The sequence below is a fragment of the Pongo abelii genome, chromosome 13 (assembly GCF_028885655.2).
Source record: "Pongo abelii isolate AG06213 chromosome 13, NHGRI_mPonAbe1-v2.0_pri, whole genome shotgun sequence".
In the NCBI taxonomy this organism is placed as follows: domain Eukaryota; kingdom Metazoa; phylum Chordata; class Mammalia; order Primates; family Hominidae; genus Pongo; species Pongo abelii.
This window is the reverse complement of record NC_071998.2, coordinates 95,159,064-95,177,273: the sequence shown is the minus strand read 5'-3', so window position 1 is coordinate 95,177,273 and position 18,210 is coordinate 95,159,064. Positions and strand designations below refer to the sequence as shown.

Below are 18,210 nucleotides of genomic sequence, written 5' to 3'. Positions count from 1 at the left end.
GTGATGTTTGAAAGTAAACAGGATAGAACACTTGAGGCCAGGAGTTTGAGACCAACCTGGCCAACGTGGTGAAACTCCATCTCTACTAAAAATACAAAAATTAGCCGGGTGTGGTGGCAAGTGCCTGTAATCCCAGCTACTTGGGAGGCTGAGGCAGAAGTTGCAGTGAGCTGAGATCGGGCCACTGCACTCCAGCCTGGATGACAGAGTGAGACTCCGTCTCAAAAAAAAGAAAGAAAAAAGACAAATTCTGATTCAATTTATATCTCTGAATGGCCATCCTGACTATGAAAATCTTGTCCATATTTAGTGTCCTCAAAAGTCTTGGTGCCATTTTAAGCTTTCATAACTACAGAAATTGAATACTAAAAACATACCCAAAAATAATCAGTTCAACATTTATTTAGATTTTTAAAATTGTATTCAGTATTGCGAGTTCTGAATAAAATCTTTTTAAATCAGTCCCTATTTGTCATCTTCAGAGATACTGGAAAAAATTACAATTGAACTTTAAAAAAAAAAAAAATCTTTTTTTTGAGACAGGGTCTCACTCTGTCCCCAAGGATAGAGTGCAGTGGCACAATCTCAGCTCACCACAACCTCGAACTGCAGGGCTCCAGCAATCCACCCACCTCAGCCTCCTGAGTAGCTCAGACCACAGGCACATGCCACCACGCCTGACTAACTTTTTTGTATTTTTTTATAGAGACAGGGTTTCTCCATGTTGCCCAAGCTGGTCTTGAACTCCTGAGCTCAAGCGATCCACCCGCCTCAGCCTCCCAAAGTGCTGGGATTACAGGTGTGCACCACTAGGCCTGGCCAAACTTTCAAACAATGCACTTTGTTAAGTTTGTAGCTCTTTTAACTCATGAAGCTTTCAATTCAAGTGGTGACTATTCTCCCAGATAACCACAGAGCCAGTTCACTCACTCTTGTTCACTCACTCTTTCGTGTGTTTATTCAACAATCATGTCCTCAGTGAGGCTTTTCCTGGCCACCCAATATAAAATTTTCACATGTCTTTGCCCTAGATAGTTCCTGTCTCCCTTCCTGATTTACTTTTTTCTTCTTAGAACTAGTAACATGTTTTACCAATTTATCTTTCTTTATCGTCCGCTTCCGCAACAAGAAAAAACTAGATGAAGGCAGGGATATTTATCTGATCCCCAGCCCCTAGAAGAGTATATGGCACACAGGAGGCACTCAATAAATGTTTACTGACTGACACAAAAAGGTTACATTAGCATGATCCCAATATTGAAAAAATAAAAATACGCATATACCTCTATTATACAAAAATAGAAGTGAAGTTGGAAAGTATATATATAGCTTATCCATACCTACACAGGAGAAATACTGTAAGGGAACACTGAAATTTTAGTGCTGATATTCAACATGAACTTGTTTACCTGCTCACTAGGCAACCTAGCAGATCCTTGATATACGTAGGACAGCCACAATGCTATTAAACTTACTGTGGGCACCTGATCAATGCTATGCTCTATCATATTCATGTCAAATCAAGAAATCAAGTATCCTCTGGTATCAGACACCAGAGTATCTAAGGGTTTCGCCACCAACCCTAGCCAAGTGCTAGTGTATTTCTCAGCAGAGAGAATGGAATATTTGAATGATTTTTTTTTGTTTTGCTTAAATAGATTTTGCTAATTTCTTAACAAAGACATCTCTCTTATGAGAAAAAAATGGATAAATGGTAAGTTATCAACTCACAATTTAATCAAACATTTTAAATAAAACCAAAAATATGAGAAAAGTCAGAAGCTGTATTTCTTGAAATAAAAGTAAATTTTCTATCATTTTCTACTATGCAAATCTTTAATTAAAAAAATGTATATACAGTTCTTACTTTTCAGCAGTGTTTTTAAGACCTGCTAATTCCTCCTCTAGAGCCCGCAGCTCATTCTCTTTGATTCTCAGTTCATCCTGAACATCTTTGAGTTCTTGAAACTTGGTTAAAATAGAAGCCGCCTGGGATCGAGCACCTGATAGAGGCAAATTGAAACAGGTCTTCCACATTAAGTTACCAGGTATGTACTACACAATAAAAAGTCTTCTAAGAGAATTATACCCAAATTGACTCAATAGTAAATATTTTAATAAGCTTATGAAGCCATGGAATTCATTCCATCACCTGAACCTTAGAACACAGAGAACTCATAACAGATCCAAGAGGTTGTAGTAGGTATTATTTATTCAAAATAACCACTGCCTTGTCTACTGGGCCCATCTTCCACCCTCTGACATTGGACTTGCCTATGTGATTTGCTTTGGCCAATGAAATGGGGAAATGTGTCTCTTCTGAAAGTAAACTTTAGGAGGCAGTACATAAGTCACATTTGCTTTCCGTTTGCCATGGGAAAAATATGTTCAAGACAGAAACTACTACTCCTTCACACTGAGTCCCAGAATGAGAATAGCGCTGAGCAGAAAGGCAACTGATCTGCAGCAGATGTAGCATAAACATGGAATAAATTTGTTGTAAGCTAAGATTTCGGGGCTGACCTAAGTTCTGGTACAGTGCAGCAAGGAGAATAAACCGATTTCACATTATGCAACTATAACTATCTGGCAGTCACAGGGTGAGGTATTATGTTGACAAAGAAACTCTGCAGGTTTGATGGAACAATGCTAAGGTCAATTAAAAATGCTTTTAAACACTTTGTAATTAAAATACGGGGTTACTTATTTCATATCCTGTAAGTAAAAACTTCAAAAGCATCTGAATCAACAAAATCTAAAAAGTTTCTTCTCTTGTAGACATTTAAAAACACGTAGTCTCTTTTTATCTTCCATTTGCAGATACTGGTCATTTGACTGTGTACTGGAGAACCTGATACCTGGTCATGGAATTCACTGAATTGGCTGTTTTCCTGGCCTAGAACATTAAGTCACTTGATATCTCAAGTGGCTTTATGCCGTCTACTGGGTTAAAAACACAAACTATGAAATCAGACTGCTGGGATTCAAATTCTGAGCTCTGCCACCCTGTAGTGCGTTATTTAACCACTCTGTATCTTCATTTCTGCAAATGTGTATTAGAGATGATAATAATATGCCTACCTCATTGTTGTTATTAAGAACTAATTCTTATTTAAAGCCCATAGAATAGGGCTTTATAGAATGATAGACATGTTCTATATCTGCATTGTCGAATTATCCATTAACCATTTGTGGTTATGGGCTCTTGAAATGTGACTAATGCAACCAAGGAAATTACTTTTAACTTAATTAAATGTAAAGAGTCACATATGGCTAGTGGCTGCTGTATTGGACAGCATAGTTGTAGAACACTGTCTGGTACATAGTAAATATTATTCAGTGTTTGTTATTCTATTGTTTTGACAAAGATCTGCAAACTCGAGTGTCGCAAATACTAGACCAAGAAGAACATGATCACTGTCTAAGAATTCCTCTAAGGCATTAAGGTACCATTTCAAGGGCAGGTTTAATTTTTTGTTTTACTTTTGACAGGAGGTAGGTGGCACTGGCAAACACACACATGAGAAGTTAACATGTTTCCTGAAGAAGTGGGTAGTTGGGCTAAAAATGTACTTAAAAAAGGCGTCTTCCTATTTACCACAAAGAATTGTGAGGACAAAAGGATATAAAACTTACCTCCACTCAATGTCCCATGAGGATCAAACACATCACCTCCGAGAGTTACAGTTCTAGTCATTATCCTCTTATCAAAGGCCACTTTTTTGGCATTATCCATATTGTCACAAACAAATGTTGTTCCAAAGACAAACTCCATTGCTTTCTGAAGTTCTGGTTTATATTCAACCAGGGAAAGAGCCACATGAACGTTGTCAGGGCCAACCTGTGGGACAACAACAGATATGCCACAGTACATACTACTACTTTTCCTTTCAGATATTATTTTATAAACCAGTAAGAACTGCTGTAATAGAAACTTAAGTATTACTTACCTAGCATTAAAATTCTTTCTGAACTTTCTAAAAAGCTATGTAAAACTCAAAGTTTCAGGAAAAAAAAAATTGCAGATTTAAATACTGAAAGATCTATTGCTAAGTAAAATATTTATTAATAGCTAGTATGGGGCATTATGAAAGTTTCTATCAATAAGGAGCCATTACCATGTTTCTGAGTGTCCTTCACCCAGGTTGACTGGACACAACTTTAATTATAGTACAGGTTGAGTATCCTTTATCCTAAATGCTTAGAACAGAAGTGTTTGTTTTCAGATTTTGGTATATTTGTATTACAGTGGTTGAACTTTCTAAATCCAAAATGCTCCAATGAGCATTTTTTGGGTGTCATGTTTTGAATTTTGGAAAATTTCAGTTTTTGGACTTGGAGTGCTTAACCTGTAATTCCCAGATCAACACAGCTATATGAAAATGTTGTTTCTATAATCAGGAATTTGGTTTCACAACAAATATTTTTTCATACAAATGAAACATGCTAGAGCAGTCGTCTGCCAGTTACAGAAATGAAAACACAACTAATAACTGAGAGTAAAAGTAATTTAAAAAATCCCTCAGTCCTCTATTTTGATCACAATGCTTCTTCTCAGCCTTTATTTATAGAGTCTACCTCTGTCCATCATTTTAGAAAAGCTAAGCATCTCTTTTAGAGCTTAGTATCAGCAGTGGCAATCACAATGAAGGAAGCTCTATGTAACACATGTTCAGTATTGTTCTTTGATGTGGCAGCCACCTTCAAATAGGTTTGGCTAAAGGATTTGAGGCAAAGTATTTTTGCTGTTACTTGAAATCCCAATTTCCTTCTAATGCTGGGACTTGATGTATGGCTGAATTAACTTCCTGAGCCTTCTTGACTTAATGGTGATTTTTCAAGTAAAGAAAGTACCAACCAAAAACATCACCTTTCAATTACTCAGCACTCATCCTCCCTCTCCTGATAGTATACCTATCAACACCACTGTATTTTGAAATCATTAATTCATTGAAATCTTCTGAATGTAACTAAGGATACAACAACATCCACTTAGTTACAAGTATATTTTTAAGTTTCATAGAAATGTCTTTTCAACTGATGTACTTGGAATGTCTGATCAATAAAAAAACTGATATTACAGCTGAATGTTATGACTGACTTCATGTTTTTACAGTATTACACAACTACAATAACTTTTAAATGTATTTCCTTGTACTAATCTATTTTTTTCCTAGCAAGCATGTCACTTTAGATCAATGGCAGCAGTTGAATGGGATCCTGGTCACCTGCTACGTACCTGCACAGGCTGAATAGCAATCTAGAAGAACTCTAATAAAGAAGCATCACTGCAATACTAATGAAGGCCTTCCATAATGGCTGCGACTGTGGGCAGTTTAAGTATGCCCGACATAAAAAGAAACAAAAACGAAAACTTGAAGAATTTGGGGTACTTATCTAGAAGCTCGATTCTAACCATTCAGGAGTCAAGAGTGTAATTTTCACCATCACCTGATAGTCATGTGATTTAAGGTTAAAAAGGACATTCTAATACCACAAAGTGAAGCATCAAAGGGAGTTCAAGTCTTCCAACATTTCTATTCTCTTATCATCTAATTGCATGAGCCAACCCAATTTTTTCGTATTTTAATTTTGTGGTTCTGCATATGATTATGTCCCTCAAAATTAACGTCTTCTAACTTAAAAAAAGCACAGATGACGATTAAACATATAAATAAAACAAAATGAGACTTACAAGATTCTGAGCAACTCTCAGAGTTTCTGGTGCGATACATCTGGCTGAAATTTTATTGAGTGGAATTATAGTGTATCGACGTTTCAGTTCCCCCCTTTCTAGTAGCTTTTTACCAGTAACCTACAACACACATTGGAATTTAAAAACCGCACGTTAAAGATGACAGAAAATTGAGAGAATGCAAGTTTAGTAGTCTATAATAAATAAATGTTTAGTGCCATTTATCCCAAACAATCAAGTTATAATTACATATGCAATGGAACATCATTTGAACTTGAAAAAAGGAGATGCTGCCATTTGTGACAACATGAATAAACCCAGAGGACATGATGCTAAGTGACATATCAGATGAAGAAAAAAAAAATACTGTATGACCTCACTTGCACATAGAATCTTTTAAAAAAAGCTGAACAAATAAAAAGAATAGGATAGTGGTTATCAGGGATGAGGAGTGAAAGAAAATGGGTAGAAGTAGGTCATAGGTCAAAGGGTACATATTTGCAGTTGGGTAGGATAAATAAATCTACCTATTCAGAGATGTAATGTATAGCATGAGGACTATAATTAATACTATATACTGAAAATTTGCTAAGAGTAAATTTTAGGTGCTGTCACACACAAAAAAGGTAACTAAGGAAAGTGAATGGCTATGTTAATATGTTTGACTACAATAATCATTTCACTATGTATATGTATCAAAACATCTTGTATGTTTGTTTTTTTCTTTTTTTTGAGATACAGTCTTGCTCTGTTGCCCAGGCAGGAGTGCAGTGGTGCGATCTCAGCTTACCGCAACCTCCACCTCCCAAGTTCAAGCAATTCTTGTGCCTCAGCCTCCAGAGTCACTGGGACTCCAGGTGTGTGCCACTGCGCCTGGCTGACTTTTGTATTTTCAGTAGAGATGGGGTTTTGCCATGTTGCTGAGGCTGGTCTCGAACTCCTGGGCTCAAATGATCTGCCCACCTCAGCTTCCCAAAGTGCTGGGATTACAGGTGTGAGCCACCGTACCCAGGCTTCTTGTACATTTTAAATATATATAATATAAATTTAAAAAAACAACAAGGAAGTAAATTTGACAATGACTACGTAGCATTTACAGGAAAGAGTACAAGCATTCTACAGAAGGATAATAAGTGAGAACTGAAGAAATGTAAATAAATTCAATGTTACCTTGATGGGAAGACTGACATCAAAAACAGGTCATTTATTCCCAGATTATTTTACAAATTAAATTCAACTTATACAGCAAAGAGATTCCAAAAGTTTAAGATTGGTAATATGCATTCTGAGTTTCTGAGTAAGCATGAGACCTCCTTTGGAATAGTTATCAAAAAGTTATGAACCAAATAGTTTTACCCTATAAATACGTCACCTTAGGGGAGAGGCTTAAAACATCAAAGTATTTAATTCTTTTAGCAGCACATGACTTTTCAAGCTAACCAAATTTTAAATTTTTTAAAATTAAAATCAACTTACTTCTGTGTCTACTACAACATTGTAGAGTCGTTCTCCAGCCACTAATTCTAAAGCTGTGGTCGCAGAAGTATCTTTCACACTAATCAGAGAAGCCACAAGTCCTTTCACACAATTTCTATTCCAGTTCTTCTCTGGATCCCTGAAATACAAAAGTTGACAAAAATTAATCTTAGATAATAAAGTAGAAAAAGTTATACTTTACTCATTAAGAGCTCTTTTGGACAACACATTAAAGTGAAATGAAAGCAGAATCAGCACATGGTTTTAACAAACCAAAAATTTTAAAATGTCCCAAATGACCAGCCAGCTGTTGTTTTTAAATCATAATAGATCTTTCAGTATGTTTCAATGTAGTAAGAACAACTCTGATGTTCTAATCCCTATAATACATATGATTACTATAAATATTCCATAAAAAAACCCACATAGCAAAACAAATTATAAGATGTAAACGTGGATATTTAACATTAATGACAGAATAACTTTAAAGACATTTTGAACTGAGATTAAATTTCCCTCATTTTAAGATTAGTGGCATCATTAGCCATTAAATTTCACAAGAATTTCCCTGCCAACATTTAAAACATTTCAACAAATGTTTAAAGGAAAAATACCAATGAAAGAAAAGCAGTTTACCAAAAGTTTCATACAAAAATCTTGGTGTCGACAAAATTTTCAGACTGCTTCCAGCTTAAATAAAAATGTCTTGATTATTACTATGTTAAAATTCAAGGCTTAAGTCTCTTACTTGTATGCAAATCGAAGATTGGGAAATCTGGCTAATAGAGCTTCATATGTTTCTTTCAATCTACCAATATCACGAGACAGCTGCCTGCGCTTTTCCAAAAGGCTTTCCTCTTTATTTTCTGAAGGATAAATTATAATAAATTAAAACCAAGTTTTAAAAGCTCAGTCTACTGTTTTAAGGAAAATATTAGTAAACACTATTTCCAAAGCATGCAAAAAATACAAATTTCTGTAAGTATTAAAAAAGCATGCTGAACCTTCCTATTTCTATCCATTGTCAAACAGACATTATTTCCAATGGCAAACACCACAATTTTCATTCCAAAAAATAACATACAAACTGAATGCCTACTAATGTAGAAATACACAAATGACATTTTTGAGCTTTCAAATGGTTGAAGCAGGAAATTCTCAATACTGAGTTCTCAAAAATTCAAGAGTTGTTTTATAATTAGGTATTTTTTGACTATATTTACAAACACTTCTTACACTAATGCTTGTTAATAAGCTAACAAATGTTTCCTACTTGCTTGCGTTCTTTATTTAAATTAGCTTTTTATCAAAAATCACTACCTCCTCATGATCTGATTATCATGTTTTTAAAGGCAAACCTTCATAATTTAGCTTTTTCATTTCAGCTTCAAGTTTTTCTTTAAGTCTTTTTACAGCTTCTAGAGCTTCTTGATCCTTCCTGTAGCCACTATCCATCTTCTTAACTTCAGCTTGTTTATTCTTTAATTCCTGTTGAGCATGCTTCAACTTCATCTGAGCCTGTGGCAGAAAAATGCAACAGACCATAGGATGTATGAGGCAGACAGTGCTAGTAATTAAATGGCTGAGATTCAGATTGGTTTTACTAAGAGACCTTAACCTTAAAAATTTAACTGTTTGGTCTCTTGGATTAGTATTTCAACAAATTAGTCATTTCCCAGTATTTTCACCTCAAAAAACTACTCAAAGTATAAACTAATATATGATTAATATGTTAAAGAATTTAAAATTTAGTCCGTATTTTTAATAAAATGACATATTCAAATTGAAGGATTATATCGAATAACTGTCAGTAGCTGGTAATTAAAAACAGAAAGCTAGAAATCACAACTCTCGTTCTTTTCCTTTCCGCTTAGTTGTTCATATTTGTATGTGTATATATTTGTGAGTGCTGTCTAGTAACAGTAAAGAAACTTAATTGAGCAATAAGATATAAGATTATACAGGAAAAGAAGCTAAACTGACAGAGAAACTTAAATGCTGAGTCTGATAATTAAATGCTAGAACTATTTAAATTACATGTGTCAGGCCTTCAAGAATTTATACACTTGAACACTGCTTCTTAAAACTATGAACTAGTACTCTAAAACCTAGATGGGGTTTTAGATGGGGGTATCCTCCAAAACTGTATAATGATATATTTTTCCCAGTTCCCTTATAAAATAATAGACAAACAGAGTACTTTAAAGCTTTCCTACTACTGAGAGTTCTTACAAATTTGTGACTATCATCTCTGTCATGCCTGAATGAAAAAGTTGCAAATATATAAAGGGAAAAACCTGAGGATTAACGCATAATCACACACATTTGTGTACATGTTTTAAAATCTGTGTCTTCCATTAAAAACAAAACAATGATGTGCCTGTGTACATGTATTTTTTCTGCTAGCAAAATTCTTATGTTCATAGGACTTTAAGTTGCACTACTATGTAAAATCTGAGAAACATTATAATAGACTGACAAGACTTTTAAGATTATGAAATCAGAGTAGGGAGAGCGAAGACTAGAATGTGGCTACATGTGAGGTAGAGATACTTCCTAAAAAAATGTAAAGTTTGAGAAACAAGGTTTTAAGAACTAGGTATGATAGGCAAAGCAATGGGGAGGACAACCCTGTTTTCCTGTTAAAGCTTAAGACTTCAACATTATGATATCAATAAAAAATAAAAATAGCCAAAAAGAGACAAGAATAAATGGATTAATCTCGAAAATTCCACACAACGCTGCAAACAGAAGCATTTATTGCACTTACATACTGAATTAAGGTAATTTATGTAGTACGGCATCTTAACAAATTAACATCACCAATATTTAGCAATCAACATATTTGAATTTCGCTGCATTAGGCATTAGAGTTGTAGAATAAAGTAAACCAACAAGTTCCTTGAGACTGATTATTTTCAACATTATGTGACAATTGCCAAAGCATAACGTGAAAAGAAACTTCTTGGAAAAAAAAGCAATCACATAGTGCTTAATGTCTCTATTTACCTGTTTGGCTTCTGTCTGAGCTTTACTTATATCATTTTTACAGGCCATCATTTGACCAGCAAGAGTTGCTTCTGCTCCATCTTCATTACTGGACAGGCCAGCAGAAACAGCATTGAAGTGCTGCTGTGCAGCCGCCAGAGCTTCAGCATCTTTATTACTTGCTTCTTGAAGGGCATGCAGTCCATCTGTTATCTTTTTAACCTCTTTTTCCTTTGCTGCTAAAGTTTTAGAGTCCTTTAGGAAGAGTTTCAAATGGAAAAATATTATATTTCAGGAAAAACACCCACTTTCTTATACGCATATACCCGTATGTAATCAAATTCCATAGCAATTTGGAGTGAGCATAATAAAATAATTTAACCATCATAACTTTATAAATACTGAATTATCATTTTGAAATTCACTCTCAGTTTTTAGAATAAATATAACTCTTATACTACTGGTTCATTCCATGTTATAAATTAAATCCATGAGACATTGGGCTAAATAATAATTGCAGATTTAAACAAATCCTTGAAGGGACTAAAAATGAATTTCTAAAGCTGTAAAACTGAAATAACAGACATCCTACACTAAGCTTAAAAGTAGAGATTTTAGAATTAAGAGCATGTATATGAAAATATTTTATAAACTGTCAAGAGCCATAAAATTTGAGCATTAAATAGTTTTAGAGAAAGTATTACTATTATGTAACACCTTTTAAGTAATATTACCAGATATCTGACACTATGCAAGATATCAGCTCTGAAAAAAGAAAATCTAGCAATCTTATTTACAATTAAAGTGACAACAAATTTTGGCCCACTTGATTAGTTCATGATTCATCAAATATTTATTAAGTGCTTACTATATAGTAGGCCCTGTTCTAAGACATTAAAGACACAGACTAAGTCGCTGTTCTAAGGGAGCCTATATTCAAGGATAGAAGACATAGTAATCAAACAAAACAAGGTTGGGGAATACAGTGATAGGAACTACTACTTCAAGAATAAGAGAAGGCCTTTGAAATGCCATTTGAACAGAAGACTGGGTGAAGTGAGAGGAGTGACAGCGCAAATACTTGTGGGGCAGTATACCTGAAAGCCCTGAGGAACATGTTTGAATGTTTGAGGAACTGGACTAGGAGCACAGTGAGTAAATGGCTAAGGAGTCAAGAGTCACATCAAGAAGCACCTTGCAGGCCATGGTAAAGACTCAGATTCAATTATATAGTTGATCCTTAAACAACATGGGAGTTGGAGTACAGATCCACCCTACAGTCAAAAATTACATATACTTTTGATTCCCCCAAAAACTTAACTATTAATAGCCTACTGTTAACCAAAGCCTTACCAATAACATAACACAATTAACTCATATTTTGTATGCTACATTATATACTGTATTCTTGCAATAAAGCTAGAAAAAAGATGTTAAAAGCATAAGAGAAAATACATTTACAGTAGTGTAGTGTATTTATTGATGCGATAAGTTTATATCATCTGTTTACGAGATAAATCATCTGTAAACCACAGGTGCAGACCTCAATCTATGGTACATTATCAAGCACTCAACTATTTTTTGTAGCATCCTGACTTCTCTGCTTTTTGGGAGCATTTTCAGTATCACTAGTGGCAATTCATATGGATTCCATGTTATTCGGGTTTATGGTACTGCACTAAACGTGATGAAAAATACACGAGAACCACAAGAGATCACTTTCTACTGAGCTCTGCAACTTACTGGAAACGTGAACTACTAAGAAGTAAATGATTAATGTCACACTGAGTTTACCTGAGCTCACCACAATAGCAACAGGAGGTGGCTACAAAATTATTATAATAGTGTAGTATGTTCTACAGTTTTATGCAGTTATCATTTAACATTGCATCTTTACATTTGTTTACATTTCTCTCAACTATGAATAATGCCAAGTATGGTGTTTATGTTTTGATAAATTTTAACTTTTTACGATAGATTTTTGTATATTTTATGGTAGTAAATGATAAAATAGACTAGTACCTAAATATATTTTGTGCATTTATGACAACTTAACTTTTTCTTAATTTTTTTGATATTTCTAGGCAATATGGTATTTGTCTGCAAATTTTTTCAAATTGTTGCAAACCTCCAAATAATTTTCCAATATATTTATTGAGAAAAATCTGCTAATAAGTCGATCCATGCAGTTCAAAACCATGTTGTTTCAGTGTCATACAGCATACATGTAATTCGGAAACCACTGAAGGATTTTAAGCACAGAAGTGATGTGATTCCATTTATATTTTAGCTTCTGTAAAGAACAGACTATAGAGTGGCAACAGGAAAAAAGTAGCGTAACTAATAACATTATTGCAGTAGCCCTCATGAGAGGTGATGGCTTGAACGAGGTTGGCAGTAATGGAGGTAACAAAAAGTGGCTGTATTCTGAATACACTTTTAAAGTTAACAGAATTTGTTGACAGACTGGATCTAGATATTTAAAGAATGGCGAGAATCCAGAGGACTCTAAGATTTCTGGCCTCAACAATTAGGTAAATAGTGGTACCATCTACTGACATGAGGAAAATTCAGTAACTCAGGTGGGTTTGGGTAGTTGAGGGAAATTCCTAAATTCTATTCCGGATATGTTAAGTTTTACACTTTTTAAAACTCATCCAGATAAAAATGTTAATTAAGTAGCTGGACAAAGAAATCTAGAGTTTGTTGGACAGTCATCTGGGTGTCCTTAGACTAAACTTGTTCTCCCTTTCTCAGTTGCAGAATAGCTGTAGAATGTGCTAGAAAATGCAACATTCTGATAGAGGGAATGGCCTGAATAATCCATACTCTATTTCAGTTCCCTCCTAGAAATATGCATGTCCTTTCATGCTTTAGCTCAGCAACTCACGTAAACCAGGGGATCATATGCTGACCACCCCCATTTCTCTATTTCTGGGATATAAACCCAGGGCAAGCTGCTTTCTGGGGTCCCTCAACTGTATGGGGAACATACAGATGAAACTCCATCCAACACTTGTGGGAATGGCCCAACATGAAACCTAGGATTTTACTGTCTATTACTACCTATCTGTAGGAAATAAATTTGCTTCATATAACTTGTGCTGTATGGGTGAGTTCTATTAACACCGACAAGTTGGTAACTAGTGCATACTGAACTTGCTTCACACCATCAGTGCACTTAGTAGGGTCTGCTCTGACAGAATCATGATCTCCTGGTTGTTGGACGCATGTAATTGCTCATTCCCAGCGCCAGAGAGCTCGGAGCTCGGGAAGTGGGTAGTCAGATGGATCCCGAGAGGGAACAGGAAAGAGGTTCTCAGACAGTCTCTTAGGCATCTGAGAGAACCAACACATACGATGCAGGCCTTCATAGAAAAGGAAGCTCACTAGAGGACGAGTATACGGAAAGGCCAGGAAAGGCCAGGAAAGGCTTATGCAGCCTGGCTGAAGTGTTTGTTTAAGAGACACTGTGGATCCAAATGGCTAAATGGCATAGTTTAGAGTGGGACCGAGGTCTCTAGGTCCCCACCAGAGATGGCCCTATACTTCCTGTCAAGATGAGAAAAAGAAATGAAATTAGGCTTTTCTGGAGTTCTTGGATACTGGAGCCCACAGGACATATTTCCAGATTTCCTAGGGAAAAGTTAAACTGATGACCATGGGAGGGTTTCAGGTGAATGTAATGACTCACTATGCTTATCTGCTGTGAGTAGGATACTTTGTGTCACTTTGGGTGCTGGTGACCACAGTTCCCACCACTGAGTATGGATATTGATAGTTTGGTTGCTTGTGGTGCAGAACATCACCACCACCTGAGGAGGTATGCCCCTCGCAGCTAAGAATTTGAGCTATACCAGTGGTGCATATCCAACCCGGCCTGCCACCTAAGACCTCATAAGTTACTCAAGACTTACCCAAAACCTCTTAAGTTACTCAATGAAAGCAGTACTGCATACCAAGTGGAGAATAAGACACTACTTTCTTAATTCAAAACCCACTACAGATAAAAATGTCACAATGCACTGGCCTAGTCTGGCTAGTCAGAAAGGCCTTTGGGGCATGAAGACTAATGGATGGTCACAGGCTGAATGTCAAGGTCACTTGGACAGAAAGCCAAGGAAGTATCCCAGATATAGTCAAACAAAAATTGTTGGTGCTGGTGGCACTTACTAATAAAAAAGAAGCCCCACAGCTGGTAGGTCTCTTGGGTACTAAACACAGCATATAACCCATGTGGGTGTTTTTCTGGCCCCCTTTAATCCAGGTGACCAACAAAGCTGCCAACTTTGAACAGGGGACTTTGCAGTAGCAGGCCTTAGAAAACAATTTAAAGTGGTGGCCTTGGTGCTGCTTTTAAAACATTTACAGTCTGTTAGCCTGATGCAATGACAGGTGTCCACAATCTCCATGCATGCTGACTGCAGTCTATGGCAACAGAAACTTGTCACTGGGGAAACCGAGCCTCTTCTAAGTTGAACTTTAAATTGCTTGAGGCAGCCACCCAATACAACTCTTGGAATGTAACTTCTTGCTTGCTATTGTGGACAGGTAGAGACTGTGTGTCTTAAGGCCAGAGCACTACATGCGATTCCGTGACTTAAACTGCCCACTCTTACTTGGGTGCTTAAAAACCCTATCAATGAATTGGGGCAGGCTCAAAAGAGCTTGATTATCAAACAGAAATGGTATATTTGAAATCAAGCCCAGTTGGAACCCCAAGGGACCAGCAGGCATCATGAAAAAAATGGCTAGCTTATTAGAAGGGTCCAAACAACCCACAGGGGATGCTTTGGCTTCTCCTCTGGCTCGCCGGGTCCTAAGATTCTGAGATGTGCCTACTAATGGTATGGCGTGGTTTACTGAAAGTTCCATCAAACAAAACAGGAGGGATCCTCTTGACTGTAGTCACCATCAGGCCAGTAAGTGGTCATCTTTTGACTGAGGCTGAACATGGGCATTACACTCAATGGGTCAAACTACATGCAGTGGTGATGTCCATTTGGGCCACGCCATCACCATATCTTGCTACATTTCACCAACTCATAGGCTATTGCCAACAGCCTAGTCATCTGGTCAGGAGAAGGGCAACTTAGTGACTGGACTGCTAAAAAAAATCCCCTATGTGGACCAGGCACGGTGGCTCACACCTGTAATCCCAACACTTTGGCAGGCCGAGGCAGGTAGATCACCTGAGGTCGGGAGTTCGAGACCAGCCTGACAAACGTGGAGGAAACCCATCTCTACTAAAAATACAAAATTAGCCAGGCGTGGTGGCACATGCCTGTAATCCCAACTACTTGGGAGGCTGAGGCAGGAGAATCGCTTCAGCCCAGGGGGTAGAGTGCAAGTTGTAGTGAGCTGAGATTGCACCACTGCACTCCAGCCTGGGCAACAAGAGTGAAACTCCGTCTCAAAAAAATAAATAAATAAAATAAATAAAAATCCCCTATGTGGAAACAAGGACTTGCTGCCTAAAAGGGACAAACATATGTCACTCATGTGGACCCTGATGCTACCCTTGAAAGAAATACGTCGTTTTTTTGATATTTCATCATATTTCACTCTGACCAAGGAACATCCTTCACTGGCAGTCTCTTGTGGAATATAGTGGACTTTCCATGCACCCTGTTATTCACAGGCCAATTGAGCCACTGAACAATGAAACAGCCTACTCATAAAGTAACTGAAGGATATCAAGACGGCCTGTTAGTGAGGTGGTACCAACATCCGACTAGGGTATTATGGACCTAAACACTGTACTTTAGCACAAAGGAAACACAGCACTGCAATGCATAGCCCAATCCCTATGATAGCTAGGGAACATTTCAGATCCCAGGAGTATGTTAGGTGGGAGCACTAACCTGTCAATACACTTTTTCCACAAGGATGTGGCAGCAAAGACCTGGAAGCATAACACCTCCCAAGCTGTGGCCATGGCGGGTAACATAAGATGTTAGATATGACATCCAGGACCTTTCTGTCATAGTCCACAGGGACAATCTGGTCCGGCTAGTAGTGAACTACCCTAGCATTCCTAATGTCACAGTGTACACCAACAGACCCCAATCCCTGGCTTACATGAGAGGACACAGCATCTGTCGCATAAAAGGGTGCTAAAAATGCCATTTTAACTTAACTGTGGCAAAACGTCATGATGAAAACTAACATAACCTCAGTGGGTGGGTCCCATTGGTGACGAAGGAAAGAGAATCAACTAGTGCAAGCCTTCTGTGTAGGAGCTTCATGAACAGTTTTGTATGGGAGAAACTGAACTTATGCAACTATACCACTAACGAGATTTAGCTGGCAAACACCAATGCCTCCCTACCCATGAATGGGGTCACTGAATAGTAAAATGGGGGAAAGGGTGCTATGTGCATCTAAAGGCTACATCATTTTCCACGGGCAGTGTAGGAGTGACCCAAACAGAAGATGGGCAATGTCAGGCCTGGAAAGCGGGCAGACAGTGGGATCCTGTACATTGGGCATGCTGGGGGATGCCGTTACATATCACTCCTAGAAATGAGATGCACCATAGGGCCAGCAGCCTAAAGCTGTACACCAGACTTACTCAGGACCTACCAAGAGGTTTTACTGACTCTGGGTTTAAGTGCTTTATAAAATCTTTGGTACCATACATAACATTGCCTTGGCAGCCCAGCAGATATCCCTTGGGAAGGTTGTTTTAGACAACTGCTCTAAACCTGTTAGCACAAGTGGGAAGAATACATGCGATTGCCAACACTTCCTGCTTTATCTAGATAAACACCTCAGGTATTGCAGACACAAACACAGATCTGGAAGCAGGTCCGAAGGATCCTTCTTTGACCTCTTTAACAACTTCATACCCGGATTACTAGGATCCTGGGCTGAGTCAGTGCTCCAGGCAGGCCTGATCATCCTGCCTGTGGTCCTCCTGGGCACAGTGAAATGTAGTCTGGCTATGGCTCAACAATATTGCAATGAGATTATGTCAGTCAGAGTGTTATTATATCCATCTAAGAAGACAAACCTCCTTCTCCTTTAGATTCAGAGAAGTCTGTGGGCATAATAAAAGGACCAGCTTTGCTAGCGGGGATACCTAGATTGGAGGATAAACTACGGGACAACTCCTTAGGTGGCATTAGACTAAGCCAGTTCTTCCCTCTCTGGCTTATAGTTCTCAAGAATAACTGTAGAATGTGCTGATAATGCAATATCCCAAGAAAGGGAGGCAATGGCTAGAACAGCCAGGAATGTTCCTGTCTGCTCCTCCAGCTGCCCTAAAACAGAATCTCAACGCTTCAGCCCAGTGTCTCACGTTACTCTAGGGTATAAACTCAGAGCAGGCTGTTTTCTGGGGTCCCTCAGCTGCTGTGCAAGTTGGGCACATGCAAATAAAATTCTAACCACCCTAGGCAGCTTTTCTGAGCCTTGGGAGATTGGCTTGCAATGCATCCTAGACTTCTGTTTTCCCGTGTTGCCTATCAATAAGTAATAAATCCATTTCACATAAAATGTTGTGTATCAATGTATTCTGTCTCCTGGCCTCAGACAAGTTGGTAACCTGCACACAATAAACCTGCTTCATAGAGTTCAGGGAGTTAAGCCTGTTTATAGATTTGGAAGGCATCAACATATAGATGATATTTAGAGACAGAGCTGGATGAGACCACCTATGACGTGAGAGTTTATAAAAGATATCAGAGTGCTAGCCTTAGGGCATACTGACATTAAGAGATCTAGAAGAATAAGGGGATACAGAAAAGAAGGATGAAAAAGGAGCAATCAGTGTGTGAAGCTTAAGAACATGACAAAACTAAAGAAAAATGAACCCAAAACAAGGCAGGTCCACACATTTAGAGCTTTACAAACCTCACTTAAAAAAAAAAGTAATTGATGAATTGATTTCAGTTGTTGGATGCCACAACACAGACTGCTACATCACGTTCATATCGCTTCAAAATTTTGTCTAAATTTTCCTCCACTGTTTCTTAATTCAACAATTGTATTTCTCTGCAAAAATATCTAACAGGGCAGTATAAAGAAATTATTTTCACAAAGTTAAT

General features: G+C 37.5%; 1 protein-coding gene and 1 long non-coding RNA gene across 8 annotated transcripts in view; one reads left to right on the top strand and one right to left on the bottom strand.

The window, feature by feature from the left end:
- SMC2 (structural maintenance of chromosomes 2) overlaps positions 1-18,210 on the bottom strand; it is a 47,486-nt gene that overhangs the window by 19,225 nt on the left and 10,051 nt on the right. For all 7 annotated transcript variants that reach the window (XM_024252509.3, XM_024252505.3, XM_024252508.3 and 4 more), the window contains exons 10-16: positions 10,181-10,414; positions 8,530-8,689; positions 7,920-8,037; positions 7,172-7,310; positions 5,696-5,815; positions 3,637-3,841; positions 1,868-2,003 (exon numbers count right to left, since the gene is read on the bottom strand). In XM_024252509.3, coding sequence (XP_024108277.3) covers positions 1,868-2,003; positions 3,637-3,841; positions 5,696-5,815; positions 7,172-7,310; positions 7,920-8,037; positions 8,530-8,689; positions 10,181-10,414 — 1,112 coding nt within the window. The remainder of the gene's footprint in view (positions 1-1,867; positions 2,004-3,636; positions 3,842-5,695; positions 5,816-7,171; positions 7,311-7,919; positions 8,038-8,529; positions 8,690-10,180; positions 10,415-18,210) is intronic.
- LOC134759793 (uncharacterized) lies at positions 1,909-3,551 on the top strand. Its single transcript, XR_010136569.1, has 2 exons — positions 1,909-2,048; positions 2,821-3,551. It is a non-coding gene; the product is annotated as an uncharacterized LOC134759793 (long non-coding RNA).